The sequence below is a fragment of the Channa argus genome, chromosome 11, assembly GCF_033026475.1.
Source record: "Channa argus isolate prfri chromosome 11, Channa argus male v1.0, whole genome shotgun sequence".
NCBI lineage: Eukaryota > Metazoa > Chordata > Actinopteri > Anabantiformes > Channidae > Channa > Channa argus.
This window is the reverse complement of record NC_090207.1, coordinates 9,810,311-9,826,972: the sequence shown is the minus strand read 5'-3', so window position 1 is coordinate 9,826,972 and position 16,662 is coordinate 9,810,311. Positions and strand designations below refer to the sequence as shown.

General features: G+C 39.8%; 3 protein-coding genes across 3 annotated transcripts; 1 reads left to right on the top strand and 2 right to left on the bottom strand.

Annotated features, from left to right (window-relative positions):
- Window positions 1-977: 977 nt before the first annotated feature.
- On the bottom strand, window positions 978-1,915 carry LOC137136612 (fatty acid-binding protein, liver-type-like). Its single transcript, XM_067522146.1, has 4 exons — window positions 1,757-1,915; window positions 1,396-1,568; window positions 1,160-1,252; window positions 978-1,069 (listed from the first exon to the last, which is right to left on the bottom strand). The coding sequence occupies exons 1-4, from the start codon at window positions 1,821-1,823 to the stop codon at window positions 1,019-1,021; spliced, it is 384 nt and encodes a 127-aa protein (XP_067378247.1). The 5' UTR covers window positions 1,824-1,915; the 3' UTR covers window positions 978-1,018.
- Window positions 1,916-3,163: 1,248 nt separating this feature from the next.
- On the bottom strand, window positions 3,164-5,383 carry oxt (oxytocin). The gene is made up of 4 exons (XM_067521954.1): window positions 5,243-5,383; window positions 5,021-5,142; window positions 3,832-4,036; window positions 3,164-3,510 (listed from the first exon to the last, which is right to left on the bottom strand). The coding sequence occupies exons 2-4, from the start codon at window positions 5,138-5,140 to the stop codon at window positions 3,365-3,367; spliced, it is 471 nt and encodes a 156-aa protein (XP_067378055.1). The 5' UTR covers window positions 5,141-5,142; window positions 5,243-5,383; the 3' UTR covers window positions 3,164-3,364.
- A 1,750-nt stretch (window positions 5,384-7,133) lies between these two features.
- znf366 (zinc finger protein 366) lies at window positions 7,134-14,829 on the top strand. Its single transcript, XM_067521953.1, has 7 exons — window positions 7,134-7,273; window positions 8,970-9,980; window positions 10,076-10,243; window positions 10,611-10,761; window positions 11,237-11,428; window positions 13,101-13,275; window positions 13,361-14,829. Exons 2-7 carry the CDS (start codon window positions 8,977-8,979, stop codon window positions 14,014-14,016), a joined length of 2,346 nt encoding a protein of 781 aa, XP_067378054.1. The 5' UTR covers window positions 7,134-7,273; window positions 8,970-8,976; the 3' UTR covers window positions 14,017-14,829.
- Window positions 14,830-16,662: the final 1,833 nt, after the last annotated feature.

The window sequence follows — 16,662 nt, the reverse complement described above, 5'->3', positions numbered from 1 at the left end:
AGGAGGCACGATATTTGTACAATCTGAATGACTTGTCCTCATCACTGGATTGTTCCACATTTGTCTCTTGGGCTGCTCCATATTTTGTGTTGTCTTCAATATCTGGCCCTTACCCCCTATAGGACCTTCAGTTCAACCAAAGATCAAGGCCTTGTGTTAAGTATGTAACACGTGTGTCAAAGGTGACAAACAACAAGCTTTAGAAAAATTATCAAGAGGTCATGAATGTTCACATGCTGTGTGGACGAAGACATGCAACCTCAGAAACACAATTTAAAGGTTGACTAAAATGAGGATAGACATTCCTGACACAAAATGGTAAGTTTAAAAATCCACTTTGATTTACATTTGTGGCACAAAAGTTTGTATTTAAAAGTGTTAGAAATTGCATTTAAAGTTAAAAAGCAAGTTGGACAAAGTATTGTTTTCAGCCTGTGTATTCCATGAGTTTAGTACTTCAGGAGAAAGGGTTTTGGAAAGACTTGAGACATCTTTGAATATAGCATTTAAAGGAACCTTTTAAGGCCTGAAAACTCACTGGTACACTCACTGTTAAGATCCCCTTTCAAGTCTTAAGTCAGTTCTGGACCTACAGCAAAGCTGGTATGAGAGCACATTGAACATGTGATGCAGCCACAGCAGCAGCTTGATGAATCTGTTACTACTGTAGATTCCTCTAATAGCAGAAACAATCCAGGCTCCCCATTTGCAAAGTTCAAGCTTTTAATTTCGTACGGTTTTATAAAATTCCAGTGGATTAGTCACCATAGTGCCAAATATCACCTTTGCCTCTCTGATCAATAGTTCCTGATGCATAGTGACCTTTTGTCAGATTTCAACACTTTATTCAATCAAAAGAAACCAGACTCCAGAGTTCTGGCCATGTTTGGGATGTCATACTGCCCCTCATTGGCCTCCGCTGGACTACAGCTCCCATTTAGTTGTAGACAAGCCATTTTAGAAAAACACCATAGAACTTCTGGTATTTTTACATTTTATTTTCCCTGAGTGAAGACATTTAAATACGTTTGCTTGTTCTCCTGTATACAATGTCACCTAGAGTCATAGTCTGTGGAGAGATAGAGAAAATTATTAAATACTATTTCAAGATGAAACACCAAAATATTATGGTCCAATGAAGTGTATTTGGTCTACTCACATTAACAATCGTGTTCCCATCCACCAGTTCTGTGACGGACTCTACCGCCTTTAAGGTGACCTTTAGCTTGTTCCCTTCACGCTGAACCACCGCCTTTAAGAGGCACAAGAGAAAAAAAATAAATGAAAAAAAATTGAATCCAGGTAGTTGTCTCATGTAAACTGTGGCCCAGTGTTTAAGATTTAGTTATATTAGGCATCAATTCTGTAGTCCACAAATTCAGTTTTCTGGCTTACCTTGACCTTCTCTCCATTGAGAGTCTCCAGCTCAGCTTCTTGTCCAATGGTGAAGGTGTTGACAAGGACCTTAGAGCCAGTTGTGACCGTTACTTTGAAGTTGTCACCAGACTCCTCAATCTCAGAGATGCTCTTGAGGTCTTTGCCTTTCTGGATGAGATCATCAGGGAGACCTAAGACATACAGCAACAAGTTAAACTTTTAAAGCTTTAACTGGGCAGCTTTAACTGGGTAGCTTGTATCCCTGTGCTAAAAACTGAGTCAGAGGACCATAATTGATGGGAAAGACTAAGTTAAATCCTCCAACCAAACAACATTAGCAACAAAGCAAAAATGCATGACACTTAGACTAAAATCTTACCAACAGCCTTCATGAAAGGCTCAAAGTTCTCCTGAGACTCCAGCTGGTACTTTCCAGAGAAGGCCATGGTTGTCAACAGTGAAGGTTACGTTAGTAGACAGCAAAGGTAACACAAGAAGGGCTTATTTGCCGGTTTTATACTCTCACACTCCAGTACTGCAATCATTAACCACAGGTGTCTCCGATTAGGGCAAACTGGCCCACCTCATTCTGCAGAGTTCACCGTGGGTCCACCAATGCAGTTACACACAGGGAGATAAAGAGACATACATGATGACCTGGCTAAAGTTAGGTGTTGCAGAAGTGTGGCAATATTTTGAAGTCAGCAGTGACATGTGGCTCATAGAATACATGGAATCACACACGGAAACATAGTATATGATAAAGTTGCATGGACCCTGACAGTTGCTGACAGAGCGTAATGTTGCTGTCATGTTTGGGTCTGCAGCTTTATCCTCTGGATTTGTGTTTCCTCCATTTTCTGTTTTCCTTCCTTTAGGGTTTTCTTTGCCTATTGCCTGTAGTCTTCTATATTTTGTTGTACGTGACTTTTTTTCATTTTTAACCTATTTTGCTCAATTTCTGTGCATAATACCCAGTATAAAAAAACTTTTTTTTTCACTTACTGCTGAATGTTTCATGTCATTAATTTTTGGAAAAACAAAAGTAAATTTTAAAACCTGTATGTCTGCCTTAATATTACAGCTCACCATAAATGCATTATATATCATACATTTTCTGTTTATTCATAAGCTTTAGCTGTGAGATTTATATCCAGTTTACAGCATTTTTTAGCATCTGGTAAAACCTTTCTGAAGTTATTCTTTACTGTGTGAACTGTACTCTACATTTCATCACACACGTACTTTACTCAGGTGATGTTACTTTTCAAGATAAGAGACAAAAAAGAGCTTAAATAATGTTGATAATTTGTTGATAAGTGGTTTTGTTTGATTTCTCCAGCTGTGTTTATAGGGATTTTTATGGCAGTCACCTCTAGCACCAAACACGAGCTTATGGTTTAACCATGAACCTAATAACAAGGGGATCAAGGGTGACTACCATACAAGATAACCACTGTAACCGTGTTGCAACAGTGATATTATGCCACTAGAGCTTCTATAAAAACACACACAGTGTCATGTGAGGATCTTTTGGATCGCTAATTGGTCTGTTATAGGATTGTGCAAAGCTGAGCTGATAGATTAAGACTGTTGGTGATACAATTGTACATTTGGTGATATAACAGAACAATGTGACACCGCGGCTTGATAAGATTAATGCTTACTAGTTCCGTACTGTTGAGAGAAAAAGGATTGAACACGTTTGAATCATTTGTATACTGCAAAGTTATAACTTTAGTTTTATGTGCAAGTTGCAGTGTAGTGGTTTCAAAACAAAACAACATTTTCCATTCTCTTTTTATTTCAGAATACAGATATCTAGATGACCACTGTCAGTATTGATCCCTGTTTTTATACATAAAATATACTGACAAAGGCACTCAACAGAAGTAATCTGAGGGAAAGAGCAAAGTCAGACTGATTATAGAACGTAGAAATCCAATGATATCTGGACAGATAGTGAGGCCTCGGTATGAGAAGCAGCTCATTGGTGGCTCTGATGAGGAGAAGTGTGACCAGCCAGATGCAGGAGCCTGAGGATGATGTCACTGGGGTTGGTACCGTCACGATGGTTGATTTGATCGTCTCCTTCCTCCTCCGTGAGGCAGGATTGGTCTGCGCTGCAGTTCTCTGTGGCAAGAACAGAGGAGTTATCACAACATGTTGTTATCGGGTTTTGTGACCTAAGGTCACGAACGTTGTCAAACAAGAGGGCGAGTGCAGGAGTTCAGAACGCCTGAAAGAGTGGATAAAGAGTATGTTTAAAGAGCTGGGATCAAATCCAACATTTCTGTGCCAAAGTAGCAGTGTGCTAAATCTGCTCCTTTATGAATGTAAAGATATTTGAAATCCACATGGGTTGATGTGACATACATGGTGGTGGAAAGTAAGTTTAAGTACATTTACTAACCCAGTATCAAAACCACTTTAATAAGCTACTGATTTTCTGACCTGCATCACAACAGAGTCCTGAAGCGGCACAGCGTCCTCCCTCAGATCCGCATGGTCTCCCTCCTGCCTGGCAGGGGGTGAGCAGGTAGTTCTCCTCCACACAGTGAGCTGTTTCTGGGGAGCCCAGCAGGCAGCCGAAGCTCTCCCCGCAGCAGATACTGGGGCCAAAGCAGCGGCCCCTTTCTCCAGGACCACATGACATGCACTGGAAAGAAAACAGAGTTATTCATAATATCGCTTCAATGCAGCACTTTCAAAATCAGATGTATCATTAACTACTTTTTAAATTTCCCATTTGTTTTTTCAGTTTAAGTGTGACAGTTTTAGCCGTTATCGCACATGTAACTCTTTCATGTGCATTTGCTGATTTAAATTTTAAAAATTTTGAAATTAACCAATAGTGGAGTCAAACTACTTACATTTACTCAAGGGCTCTAATTATTTACAGTTTTAAAGTACTTGTACTTTGGGGATTTAAAGTTTATGCTGGTTTACAAATTTTTACATTTTCAAAGGCAAAAATGAACATTTTACTTTGCTACATTTATTTGACTTTTTTTTTTAATTTGCAAAGTAGAAATAAACTAAACTTGTATTTTACAGATAATATCAAGCTAAAACATTCCCTGCTTTTCTTTCTTGCACTTTGCTTTGATTTTTTTCTCCTTGCTCTAGATCTTTGGTTTCCTTGTGCCTCACTTGTAAGTCGCTTTGGATAAAAGCATCTGCCAAATGACTAAATGTCATAAATGTCATTGTCCATCTATCCAGGCATTGAAATTAATTGCAACATTTCTGATGCTTAAATATAAATACATCACTTAGAATAATAAAATATTATAGGATTTTCTATATGGTAAGTATTTTTACTTTTGGTAGTATTTTGTTAATGCTAATAATTGATTTTTCACTTAACTTGCATCCCTGTGAATGCAGTATCTCTTCTACTCTGCCATATTATTACTTTTAACAGGAAAGTACTTCTATTTTTAACTATATTCCAAATTTTATGTTTGTATATTAGTTGTAGTTTCAAGGCCCAAGGAATAAATTGTATGACTATAAACTATAAAGCTCACTGAGTGAGAATTCCACTTTAAATCAAACAGACTTATGTCCGTTTGGTGATGTAACAGTCCAAGTTTTCTGAGCTAGAAATGTTAAGCAACAGTTGATAGAAGCAACTCACCTTGCGTAGTGGTGCATCCATGATAGACCTCTTGCCACCGATAGGGCAGTTGGAGATGTAACACGCTGAGCATACAGACAGGAGAAAAAGTAGGCACACAGACACAGTAGCTCCAGGCATTTCTGTGTGAGAGAATGAAGTAAGAACGGAATGGAGCAAAACAAAGTTGGCCGTTAGTAGATCTGACCACAAAATCTATGTTAGATGTTCAGTTTCACTTACTTGTTCCTTTAAAGTCACCAAATAGTAAACTTTAAGTCTGTGTTTCAGATGTTCTCAGATGATTGCCCCGTTCTCTATCCCACATGGTACCACCATGTCATGTCTTATATACCTCCAGATCCTCTTTTGAGAGTGACACAGAAACCTAAAAACCACTTAGGGAGCCTTAATGAGTCTGTTTTAGTTACTGTCACCTCCGGAGATGACGCTGACCACTGGGCAGGCCACAGGGTCACAGGGCCGAGCAGCTCTGTGGCCTGGTTGGCTTCTTGCTGTTGGGAATCATTAGAGAAGGGCACGTAGTGCGTGACCATGCATGTAACAGATGACAGGTAGGTCAGAGAGGTCAAGAAGAGGATGGGGAGTTGAAAATATTCAAAGCATGAAGTAGACAGGCGTGTCGTACAAACTGGATTTGGCTTTATTCAAGGAAAGGATACACATTTTTTAGATTTCTTTCAATTAATTTTGTATTTAAGAAAGACTAAGAGTACGGAAAGAAAAGAAGTCCAGTTACAAAGGCCTTGAAATGAAGCTCAAGAAGCATGGCCTGCTGGACAGCCATTTTGGCTTGACAGTGCTCTACACATTGGAGTTGAATATTGGAGTGAATATTTGGTAAACAAACCCAATTATTACACACATAGACACGCAAACAGGCACACACACCTACAAATTTCCCTTTCTATTTAAGAAGTCTTTAATTCGTCTCAGAAACCGAAGCACACATTGTTCAGGTCTGAGGTTAATTGGTCTTATAAGCTAATTAACACAACTAATGATGGACCACAATCCATAAAAGATAGTTTCACAGTTTCAATGATATGAGCTCAATTACTGCCAATCCCTCCTGATCTACTAACTGCCACCTCATCTCTATTAAAACCAAGTTGATAGCGTCTCTGTGTGCTAACTTTGGTACCAAAACTGAGGAGTAGAACTCTAGTACTTGAACTAGTTCAAAACCAGTTGTGATTAAATGTTTCTCACACACATGATAAAACTACAGTCACAATACTGTCAAAAGATAATTAAGTGGTAAATATATATGTCACACACATAATAGGCCACTCTTGCCTCCTGGTGGCTATGTCGACACATTTCATCTATTTATGCATGGATTTCATCTGACAATCTTTTGCATGAAGTGGACCAAATAATAGGAATACTTGTGCAACATCCATTATAACCACATCTGAAACGAGGTGCCAAACAGTGCCACTTAGAAAGGGGAAAAAATCTAAGCATTTCTTTCTCTTATGTCTTGTCTCTTTGATTGAAAATCAAACAAAACCTGTAATCTAAGTTTCACAAAGGCCTGTTTGTTACAGTTTTTGTTTTTTAGACTGCATTAAACTAAACAGTTATGTATGTTGAAGTGCACAGTCCCTGTTTGACAGAAGTTATGTATCTAATAGATGAGCAGAAACTCATCGCTGCTAACGCTGCTAAAAAATCTGAAATATTTTAATCCTGAATGTGTTTTGAGTTGTTCAAAAGCTTAAAACATTTTCATATTAATTAAAAAAACATCCGAGATTTTATTTATTACAATGTACAATCAGTGTTTCCTAACATGCATTTTTTCTGAGGTGACAAAACCAAGAAGGACTATTTCATATCCCAGCTATTAAACATACACACTGCATTGTTTTCTTGTGTACCATCAGATTTTGTCTCCCCATGTTCCTCCAAAAGCTGTGCAAATCCCTATTTCATAGAGAAATGGAGATGTCTATCTAGTGTTTCCTTATTTTTCTGCAGGAAGGCACTAGGCTTGTTGACTTCCTCTCCCCTCCCTTCCTTCCTTCTCTCCGAAGGTACTCATCTGAAAAATGAGAACAAAGTGATTGTTCCTGTTCTCTTTCTTAAGTCACTTCAAATGCTATCCGTGGACGGGCGGCTCATTGTCAGGAGGGTTGCAACACGAGCAGGAGGGAGAGAACACAGGTACGGGTACAACAACAGCAGCAGCTGAAGCAGCACTTCATCAACAGCATCACAGAAAACACACTCTGCTACACTCAGCTGGTAAGTTACACACAGAGACTTCACTGCAGCCTAACACAAGCACACACTTACATGGCACTGACTGGCATACGGACAAGGAGGGGCTTCAGTTTTAATGGACTGTGTGGAATGCATGGAAAGTAGGGGCTGGGGTCTCTGTCCAGTGCAACTTAAGAGGGTGAAGTGGATAGGATAATATTCAGAGGGGCATTTGAAATGTGCTAAAAAGGAAACATTAGAAATATCAGCGTGCATCTGGAATTGTTTCAAAATCTTGGAAGAACTTTCCTCATGTATCCTGCATGTGGTTATTGTTTTCTATATATCACTCATAGCAATTTTACATTCAAATACTTGGGTCACTTAAATGTTTTCTTCCATTATTTTTCAAATATGAGGTAATACTCCCTGTTTTTGAAGAGCATGTTACACTGCAAGATTTCAAAGTGTGTTTTTGCACGAACAAATGACAATGAAGGATATACATTGTATACATAGCTTCACTGATCCTCATGTTCTGATCTTACTAAACATCCTCACTTGTCATCTTTGTCACCAATACGCAGACATGACTGAACCATGTGATATTGTCTGCATGTCTGTGAGTCTGGATGTGTGTTAGAAGCTGAAATTCATTAATTGAGCCAGTTGACAGTATGTAATAATCAATTAGTTGTTCAGGAAATTTCTCACACACAAACACAAAAATGTAGTCCCAGTCCCAGTTTGTAAATTCTGAAAATGTGTTTGCGATTGTACGTATGGTTGAAAACTGATTACTTTTAAAGTTTGTACTGCTGGTGAAAACAAAACAAGTCAATGTAAACAAGTCATGTAAAGAATTTGCGACAGGTATTTTAAATATTTTTATACTTTCTGACATTATTTTGACCAAACGATTATACAATACATCGGGAGAATTATCTTTAGATTTAGCTACAAAGATAATTGAGACAATGTTAAAGGCAGTAAAGTAAAACACGTGGTCATACTATCATAGACTGAAATGGATGACAGAAGTTTCTCATTGATAAGCACTGAGCTATTTATATAAATAGAATACATGTACATATGTACAAAACTGCTAAGCACTATTTTGAATGCTATGCAGAAGTAAGACAGTTCCCCTGTGAGCATCATCATCTTTTCATCCATCATCCGCCCAAAAGCACACACACACACACACACACACACACACACACACACACACACGCATAAACCGCTGTGGAGATTTTATTCATAGCTCTATGACATCTCACTATCCCAGTTTGATGTTTATCAGTAATTTAATCAGACTCAGACTTTAGGCAGCACACAGAGATACAGAATGAAACATCACATAGCACTTTCAGTTAAGGGGAAAAAGGGAAGTTCTTCCTGGCACACACACAAAAAAGATGAACAGAGCAGAAAAAAGAGATGGAGAAGCGAAAAGTGGAGGTGGAGGTGGAGGTGAGCAACTTCCTAATTTCAGGAGAGGGGGAGATCTGTGAGAAAGGACGAAGTGAAAGGTTTCAGGTTGAACACTGAAAGGTGTGTGAGTCAACGACATTTTGTGTATGTGTCTGCATGTGTGTGTCTGTGTGTATTAAAATTTGAGCATTTGAGGACCTGTGCAAATGTGCAAAATCAGTGGTGCTTGCAGGCAAAAAAGGGATCTGAAAACGTCTAATGCAGCTAAGGAGATTTAAAACTTATTGTACTTTCTCTAATGCAGAAAAAGGATGGAGACAGACAGAAGAAGAAGTCCCTCTCTCAGAGAGGAGCTAGGAAAAACATCACACCACAGTTTCTACCTAAGCCCACCTCCGCTCTATATCAAGCCCCCCAAATTCTCGCCTACAAGATACCCCAGCATATCACCAACCACAGACACCTATGGGGTATTTAGCCCATCTGCTTTCTTTCCTATGCTTGGTCCCAGTTACACCGCAAAGGAGGGATCTCAAAAACGTAAAAGAACCCCTTTTAAAGTGGACACCCAGGAGGATGAATCTGACCGAGGAGCAGAGGAGGCAGAAGAAAGCAGCAGTAAGAAGACTGTGGACCTGTCCCACGTCCCCTTCTCCATCCCGCCACGTCCCATTCCATCCTCATCTCCAAAACCCCTTCCTGGTATGATCGAGCTCAACAGACTGCAGCTTCGTCACAGATCACCAAACATGAATCCAGCTGTGCAGGTGAAACAGGAGCCTCTCAGTCCTTCCCCTGTTTGGCCTCCCTCTCCGCTCCTTCTCCACCCTCCGTACTTCCCCCCTCTCCATCACAGCCTCCTTCCATACCCTTTCTTCATGCCTAGGCCTGTCATGCACCTGTCCCCTGGTGTCTTCTACCCTAGAGAGAACATTCGCCCGAGCCATCAAACTCATGATGGAGGCCGTCGAAGTGGCATGACCAGCGCAGAGAAGCTCGGCCTCAACATCCACGTTGATGACAGCTACTATGTGGACGTTGGTGGTGACCAGAAGCGATGGAAGTGTCGCATGTGTGAGAAGTCCTACACCTCCAAGTACAACCTGGTCACGCACATCCTGGGCCACAACGGCATAAAGCCACATGGATGCCACCTGTGTGGGAAGCTGTTCAAGCAGCTGAGTCACTTGCACACGCACCTGCTCACCCACCAGGGCATGAGGCCCCACAAGTGCCAGGTGTGCCACAAGGCCTTCACTCAGACCAGCCACCTGAAGAGACACATGATGCAGCACAGCGACGTGAAGCCATACAGGTAAAGGTTGTGCAGCAAGCTCTTTGAGTCTCGTCTTGTCTTGATTTGTCATTCTCACCCACACAAACAAACACACACTCTCTCTTTCTCTACAGCTGCAGCGTGTGTGGTCGAGGCTTCGCTTACCCAAGTGAGCTTCGTGCACACGAGCTGAAGCACGAAAAAGGCCAGGAGAACGTGTGTGTCGAGTGTGGGCTGGACTTTCCCACACTGGCACAGCTAAAGAGGCACCTGACCGCCCATCGTGGCCCCACCCTGTACAGGTAAGCCCAAAAGGGAAAAATATTTGTACTAATTATATTAACTGTAAAACACTGTTTCATATTTTAGAACAACCCTCATGGTTTAAAGAAGCAAAAGCCAGCGATGATTCGCTTAGCACAAACAACGAAAACAACTACCCTGCTTCTATCCAGTGGTGAAAAAAAACAAAAAGAACAAAAGCAAACAAAAAAGTAATCAACATGTTAAATCTTGTTTGTTTAACGTAAGCAAAAACATTCAAACTGATTTTTTCCCTTGCTTCCCTTTCCCATTCCCCATATTTCCCAAAATGTCAAACTATTGCTTTAACATTTCATTTGTTTGAGTGGCTGTATAAGGGGGTTGTACCTGCTGTTGTTGCTGCAGGTGTGCAGAGTGCCAGAAGACTTTCCAGTATCCGAGTCAGCTTCAGAACCACATGATGAAACACAAAGACATCAGACCGTACATCTGCAGCGAGTGTGGGATGGAGTTCATCCAGTCACACCACCTGAAACAGCACACGCTCACTCACAAAGTATGTTTTAATCAGTAAAGCAAAGACAAAAGCTTTTTTTAATGACAGAGGTTGGAGGCAAAAGCATGGATTTTTGGGATCAAACAGAGTTGAATTTTGGAGTTTGAATTTTAGTCCTTGATTACTTTTTGAAACATAAAAATAGCTGAAAGAAGCTAGTCTAACAGGGTCTAACAAGTTGTTTTGGGAACTGTGTCGAGGCTCCTGAAGCTATTTTTAACCGATAACTATCCAGTTTGCATCTTTTATGGCTACTTTAAAAATTATGAACAAAAGTTAAAACATTTATAACCCTCGGATTTAAATAAACCACAGTATTATATACATACTTATTAGCTTGAATCAATAATTAAAAATAAAAGCAAAGTTTAGTGGAATATAAGATGTTTCACAAAGCGTTATTTTAAGCGGCAGACACACTCATCTGTTGACCACATTTCTCACACCACAACTTCCATATTCTCTCGTTCTTCAGGGTGTGAAGGAGCACAAGTGTCGCATCTGTGGTCGTGAGTTCACCCTGTTGGCCAACATGAAACGGCATGTTCTCATTCACACCAACATACGGGCCTACCAGTGCCACATGTGCTTCAAGAGTTTTGTTCAAAAACAGACCCTCAAGGCTCACATGATCGTCCACTCAGACATCAAGCCCTATAAATGCAAGGTTGGTGATATTGCATTTGTTCACTGATTAAAGGAATAGTTCACGATTCTGAGAAAAGATGCCTTTGTGTCTTCTACCTGAGAGAAGAAAAAGCAGATGCTGCTGGGTAATGAGTGACTGAGAAAAGAAGAACAAATTTGTTTTTGTAAATGTCAGTGTAGGAGCCATGGCAAAGCAGGAAGTCAGGTGATGTTATTATAGACTGACAAAGCCTGCAGATGGTCAAGATCAGGATGGGGATATGGGTCAAGCAAACATTGTATTTGCTTAGCATTTCAGGCAACCTTACCCAAGTCATTGTTATGTTTCTCCAACACTGACCATGTTGTTGCTGTGTCTGAACCTGACCAACCCTTAAACTTTAATGTTGCCTCATCATAAAGCAGTGATTTGTCACAGTTAACCTGCTGCTTGCTTTTATTGATAATCACAACATGGAAACCAGGCCTTCAGTATTTAGTCATTACTGCTATTTAAGGATCCCTCAAATTTCTGGAGAATCTGTTTTGACCTTGGTGTTTGGTACAAGGACTAAGATGAGGACCAGATAGAGAGGCTTTTGCAAGTGGGACCCTCCTTGTCCATAGGAAGGATATCGCCGCACAAACTGCGTCTCTAACAATGGCCTCCTAGCCTCCCCGGAGAACAAGGCCCGCAAATAGATTTCATCTTGCTTTCTCTGCTGCTGGAGGGAGCTTCCTGTTTTCTCACGGTCCTCTTGGACAGTTTACAGTCCCTCTCTCCTCCTGAAGGAAAGGACCACCCTAATAAAAAAGAATGCAGAGGAAGGACAGCGCAGGAGTTGCCCTTCCCTGTTCTCCTCCTACCCTGTCTCAGTGTTGCTTCCTCTCCCTCTCTCTCTCTCTCTGTCCTTCTTTCTGTTTTTCTTCTGTGTTTGTCGGGGAGTGAGAAGACAGCGGAAAAGAGGAAAACAAGGATAGAGGGAGGAAGAGAGGGTGTGTCCCTATGTATATATTGAATGCCAGCACATTCATTCATGATTACGTGTGCAGCTCTGCATTCTGAGAAAATTTGTCATCTAACAAAGGAGATTTCGCAAAGAAAGAAAAATAATAGGTGGATGGTGTTGGCCTATTGTTTTTGCATCCTGAAATCATGTTTAATAGAGCCAGATGTGGAAACTAGACACATTCCCCCTTAGGAGTCTTGAGCTTGTTTTTGAAAACCTTTATTTACCATTGAACCAATCATTTGGTTTATTGAACTTAATTATTGGACTTGGATTAATGCATTACTAATAATGATGATTGCTTTATTGCTAATAAATAGAGATGGAGGATTTTAGGATTTGTACTTGGAGGGGGCCATTACATTTTTGAGGAATGTTTTTTTTTTTTTAATTTGTTTCTGGACATTATGCTAAGCTACGCTAACTGTCTAATGGCTCCAGCTTCATATTCCACATACGTACATGATTGATATTGATTTTTTAACTGTTTTAATGAAAGTAAAGTGACATATTTCCCAAATTTGTTCTTAATGTGAAAGACATCCTCAATACATGGGAGAAGTTTGATTGATTGATCGATCAACCAACCATTCAAAAACCGCAGCTATACTATAGTAGCATTTCTGTAAAAACTGTGTACCACTTACTTATTTGGCTATGCCTGACTAACCTGGCTCTAAAACTCTCTCCTCTATCATTCAGCTTTGTGGGAAGGAGTTCAACAGGATGCATAACTTAATGGGCCACATGCATCTCCACTCAGACAGCAAGCCCTTCAAATGCCTCTACTGCCCGAGCAAGTTCACACTGAAGGGAAACCTCACCAGACACATGAAGGTCAAACACGGCGTCATGGACAGAGGCCTGGATGAAAGATGTAAGGATGCACATTATGTATATGACATCTGCATTTTTGGGTTGCAACAATCACTTCATGTAATTACTTTCCAATCTGGCTCCAGTGTTTAGGAAAAGAGGAAGATTCTGCCTGTCCCCTCCAATGGGCCTTCTCACTCACTTCAGCCAAGAGGAGCCATTTGACCTGTCTCAGAAAGGCTCAGGCCTTCGTCTCTCCCAGTCTGATGGCGAGAGCCTCCCGGGAAGCTCAGGTCAGGAGGAGGATGAGGAGAGTTTGTACAGAAGAAGCCAGTACAGCCCTGAAGTGGACCAACATGAGCCAGGAGGGGAAGATTCATACATTCCTGAGTTGGGGCATGGGCCTACGGATGAATTAAGGACAGGGCAGAAAAAGAAAAAACAGTACCAGGAAAGTTTAGATTTTAAGACATTTGAGAGGGAATCAACAGAAGAAGAACAATCTGTCAATCCCACAGGTGACCAGGTGCCCCGCCCACAGTCAAAGGTGTCTTATGAATCTGATGTAGAACTAGGTGAGCAGGTGTACCACCATGAGACAAGCAGTAGACATGATTACAACTCTGATTCTGAACTAGAAGACAACGAGCTAGATGAGCTGGATGAGCCACGCAGACAGCAAGTAGCTGGCTTTTATGAGGCAGTCATAGATGTGGCAGAGGGAAACGAGAGCACAACTGAAAAAGTTGAAATTGTGCATTGCCCACAATTCACGGATCCTCAGGATGAAGACAAAGAATGAGATGATGCAGGTTTTAGTAAGTGCTGATGGTTTTGGACATGAAGTTGGGGATGGTTTTCAAGCGACAGCTGGGAGAAGTGTGAGTGTGTGTGTGTGTGTGTGTGTGTGTGTGTGTGTGTGTGTGTGTGTGTGTGTGTGTGTCTGCGCGTCTAGGCTTCTAAATATACCTGATTATAAAGGATGTTGTATAGTAGCTTAGCACATACAAGAAAGAGGAATATTTTGGTAATAATGTAAAAAAATCAAAATTAAGTAACTGAAGTACAAAGCTGTGAAGTATACAGGAAAAATGATACATATCATAGTCGGTGTAAGAAAGTTAAAATAGATGGCAGGGAAAAGTTTGAATAGGATGTTGTCTTTTTGTAAATAAAATGCTCAAAGATATTTAATATTTTTGTTTTATACGAACCATTTTGCAACCCTGACTCAAATATGCAATTTTGCTTTTACTGACTGTTTTTTGTGTACATTGATTAGAATAAGTTGACATGTAGTTATTGCTAGAAGCACTATGTTTTGGAGTTATTTTGCTACTTTATTTGTGGGTGATTAAAGTAAACATCTGATGAATTGGATGTAATATTGTAGTTTTTTTTTATCTAGATATGAAAAAGCTTGAGTTTCTCAAATCTTGGATTGTCTTTAATAAGTAAACTGTGATTTCTTTTTGGGGTCTAATGTTGAGATGTTTTTTATCTATATGATTTTGTCAGTTTAGTTTTGGAGGATAATTGTGTTTATATATGTCTGTGTAACTGAGTATGAACCTGACAAATAAATACAACAATAAAAGTTTAAACTTGCAATGAACTTGGTGTTTATGTTTTCAGATGCCCTTTAAACACCTCTGATTTAATGAACAGCCCAGACATTAAACATTAAACCTGTCTGTGTCTGACATACTTTTACCAAGCCAGAGATGATTGCTGTGAGTTTCAAAAAGCTTGCCTTTCTCCTCCTGTTTTTGTTTCAAAGCAGAGGAAGAGGAAGAGAAAACACCTCTCCTCTTCTCTCTTTTAGGTTGTGATCAAACAGCAGTGACGGACACAGTGGGTGTCCCAGACAAAGGCTTCATATGTCTGTATGACTCAGAATAAAGCATTGTTTCTGCTTATTGCAGAAGCTTCAGTGAAAAGAAAAAAACACTGGAATGAAACAAAAAATATTTTTTCAAACACCTTTTTCCCCGTTCTATTGCAAACTAGAAGAGGGTACATCTTCATAAGAAGTATCATGTAGGATATTTCACACATTTGTCATAAATATTCCAATACAATTTAGCAAAAGTGTCATTTGCCATGTTTCAGTGCACACTGGGATATATACCTCACTATATCATGCCAGTTCAGGTAAATTTATAGTCATTTCTTGTCACATGAAATGCAGAACAGCAGCTTCTCTATTTCTACTAGTGACGACCACCGTGTCCTAAAGGGCGAAACTGCAAACAGTTTAAGGAAGTTCTCACATCCTCCTCTCCTTTCCTTTCCTCACCTACATGTTTCATTCCCGACCACTGGCTCAGAGAGGAACCACAGCCAGTGGATACACACTTTTTGTTTCGACGTCTCCTGCCCGATATCAGCTCCTCTCTCCACCATCTTACTGTGCAATCACTGAGTCTGAAGAATAACCTAAATGAAAGCTCAGAGACTTGGTGAAAGGTGAGGTTTCATAAGGTTATTCCATCACTCGTGCGTTTTTGATAAAGTGAAACTTAGGAAAGCATGGGAATCCAAAGATCTCTCACACCCAGACACACAGGAGAACAGGTAAATACTTGTCAGATGGGAAAATGAACCTTGTGGTAGAAAACGATGCAATACAACTAACACACAAATCAAAAACTATTAAATGATGACAAGATAATGTCTCATTCAGAAAGCCATCATTATAGCTTATAAGGCAATGGTTAAAAAAAAATCAATCTCATTATCCATTGTTTTCTCTGACCCTATACAGTTTACTGTGATGTAAAACAGAGGAAATTATAGAAATCTTTCTTTCTGAAAGGCTGAATACAGCAAGTGTGGCAGGAGGGTTGCTCTAAAGTAGTATCCTCCCACAGGTGGTATAAAATCTTTTTTTTTTATTTGTTATTTATTTGATATAGATTTTTTTTATGAGCTCTTTTCCTTCTCAGCTATTGTACAACTATTTAATTTTTTTCTTAAGGCGTATATTGTCTCCTTTTTAGGTTATCAGCTTGTAAGTCATCTTGGAACCCTTTTAAATTGTACGTTTATATTAATCTGTATAAAATCTGGTATACTAAATAAAATTTGTTTGACAGGTTTTTAAATCTGCTCTCATTAAACTGATATATTGAAAACCATAGACCAATGTGACAGAATAACTCATTTGTTGTACCGCCACACTAACCTAATCTTCATCACTGACTGTGGACTGGGGAGTTTTACCACTGCTTTATTTGAACTTAAACAAGGGGATGTCAGGCTGTATATAACAGGGTGGTGACCATCCTGTTTCATTCCCTTATATTATGTAAGCAGAAGAGTTACTGCACATGACTGTTGACATACAGAAGGTGCAAAAGTATAGAAACATTTCAATTTAAACATTTAAATCCTTGCACCTCATTAGGCCCTTAAATTTTACAATCCTAGAATTAGATATGAAGAT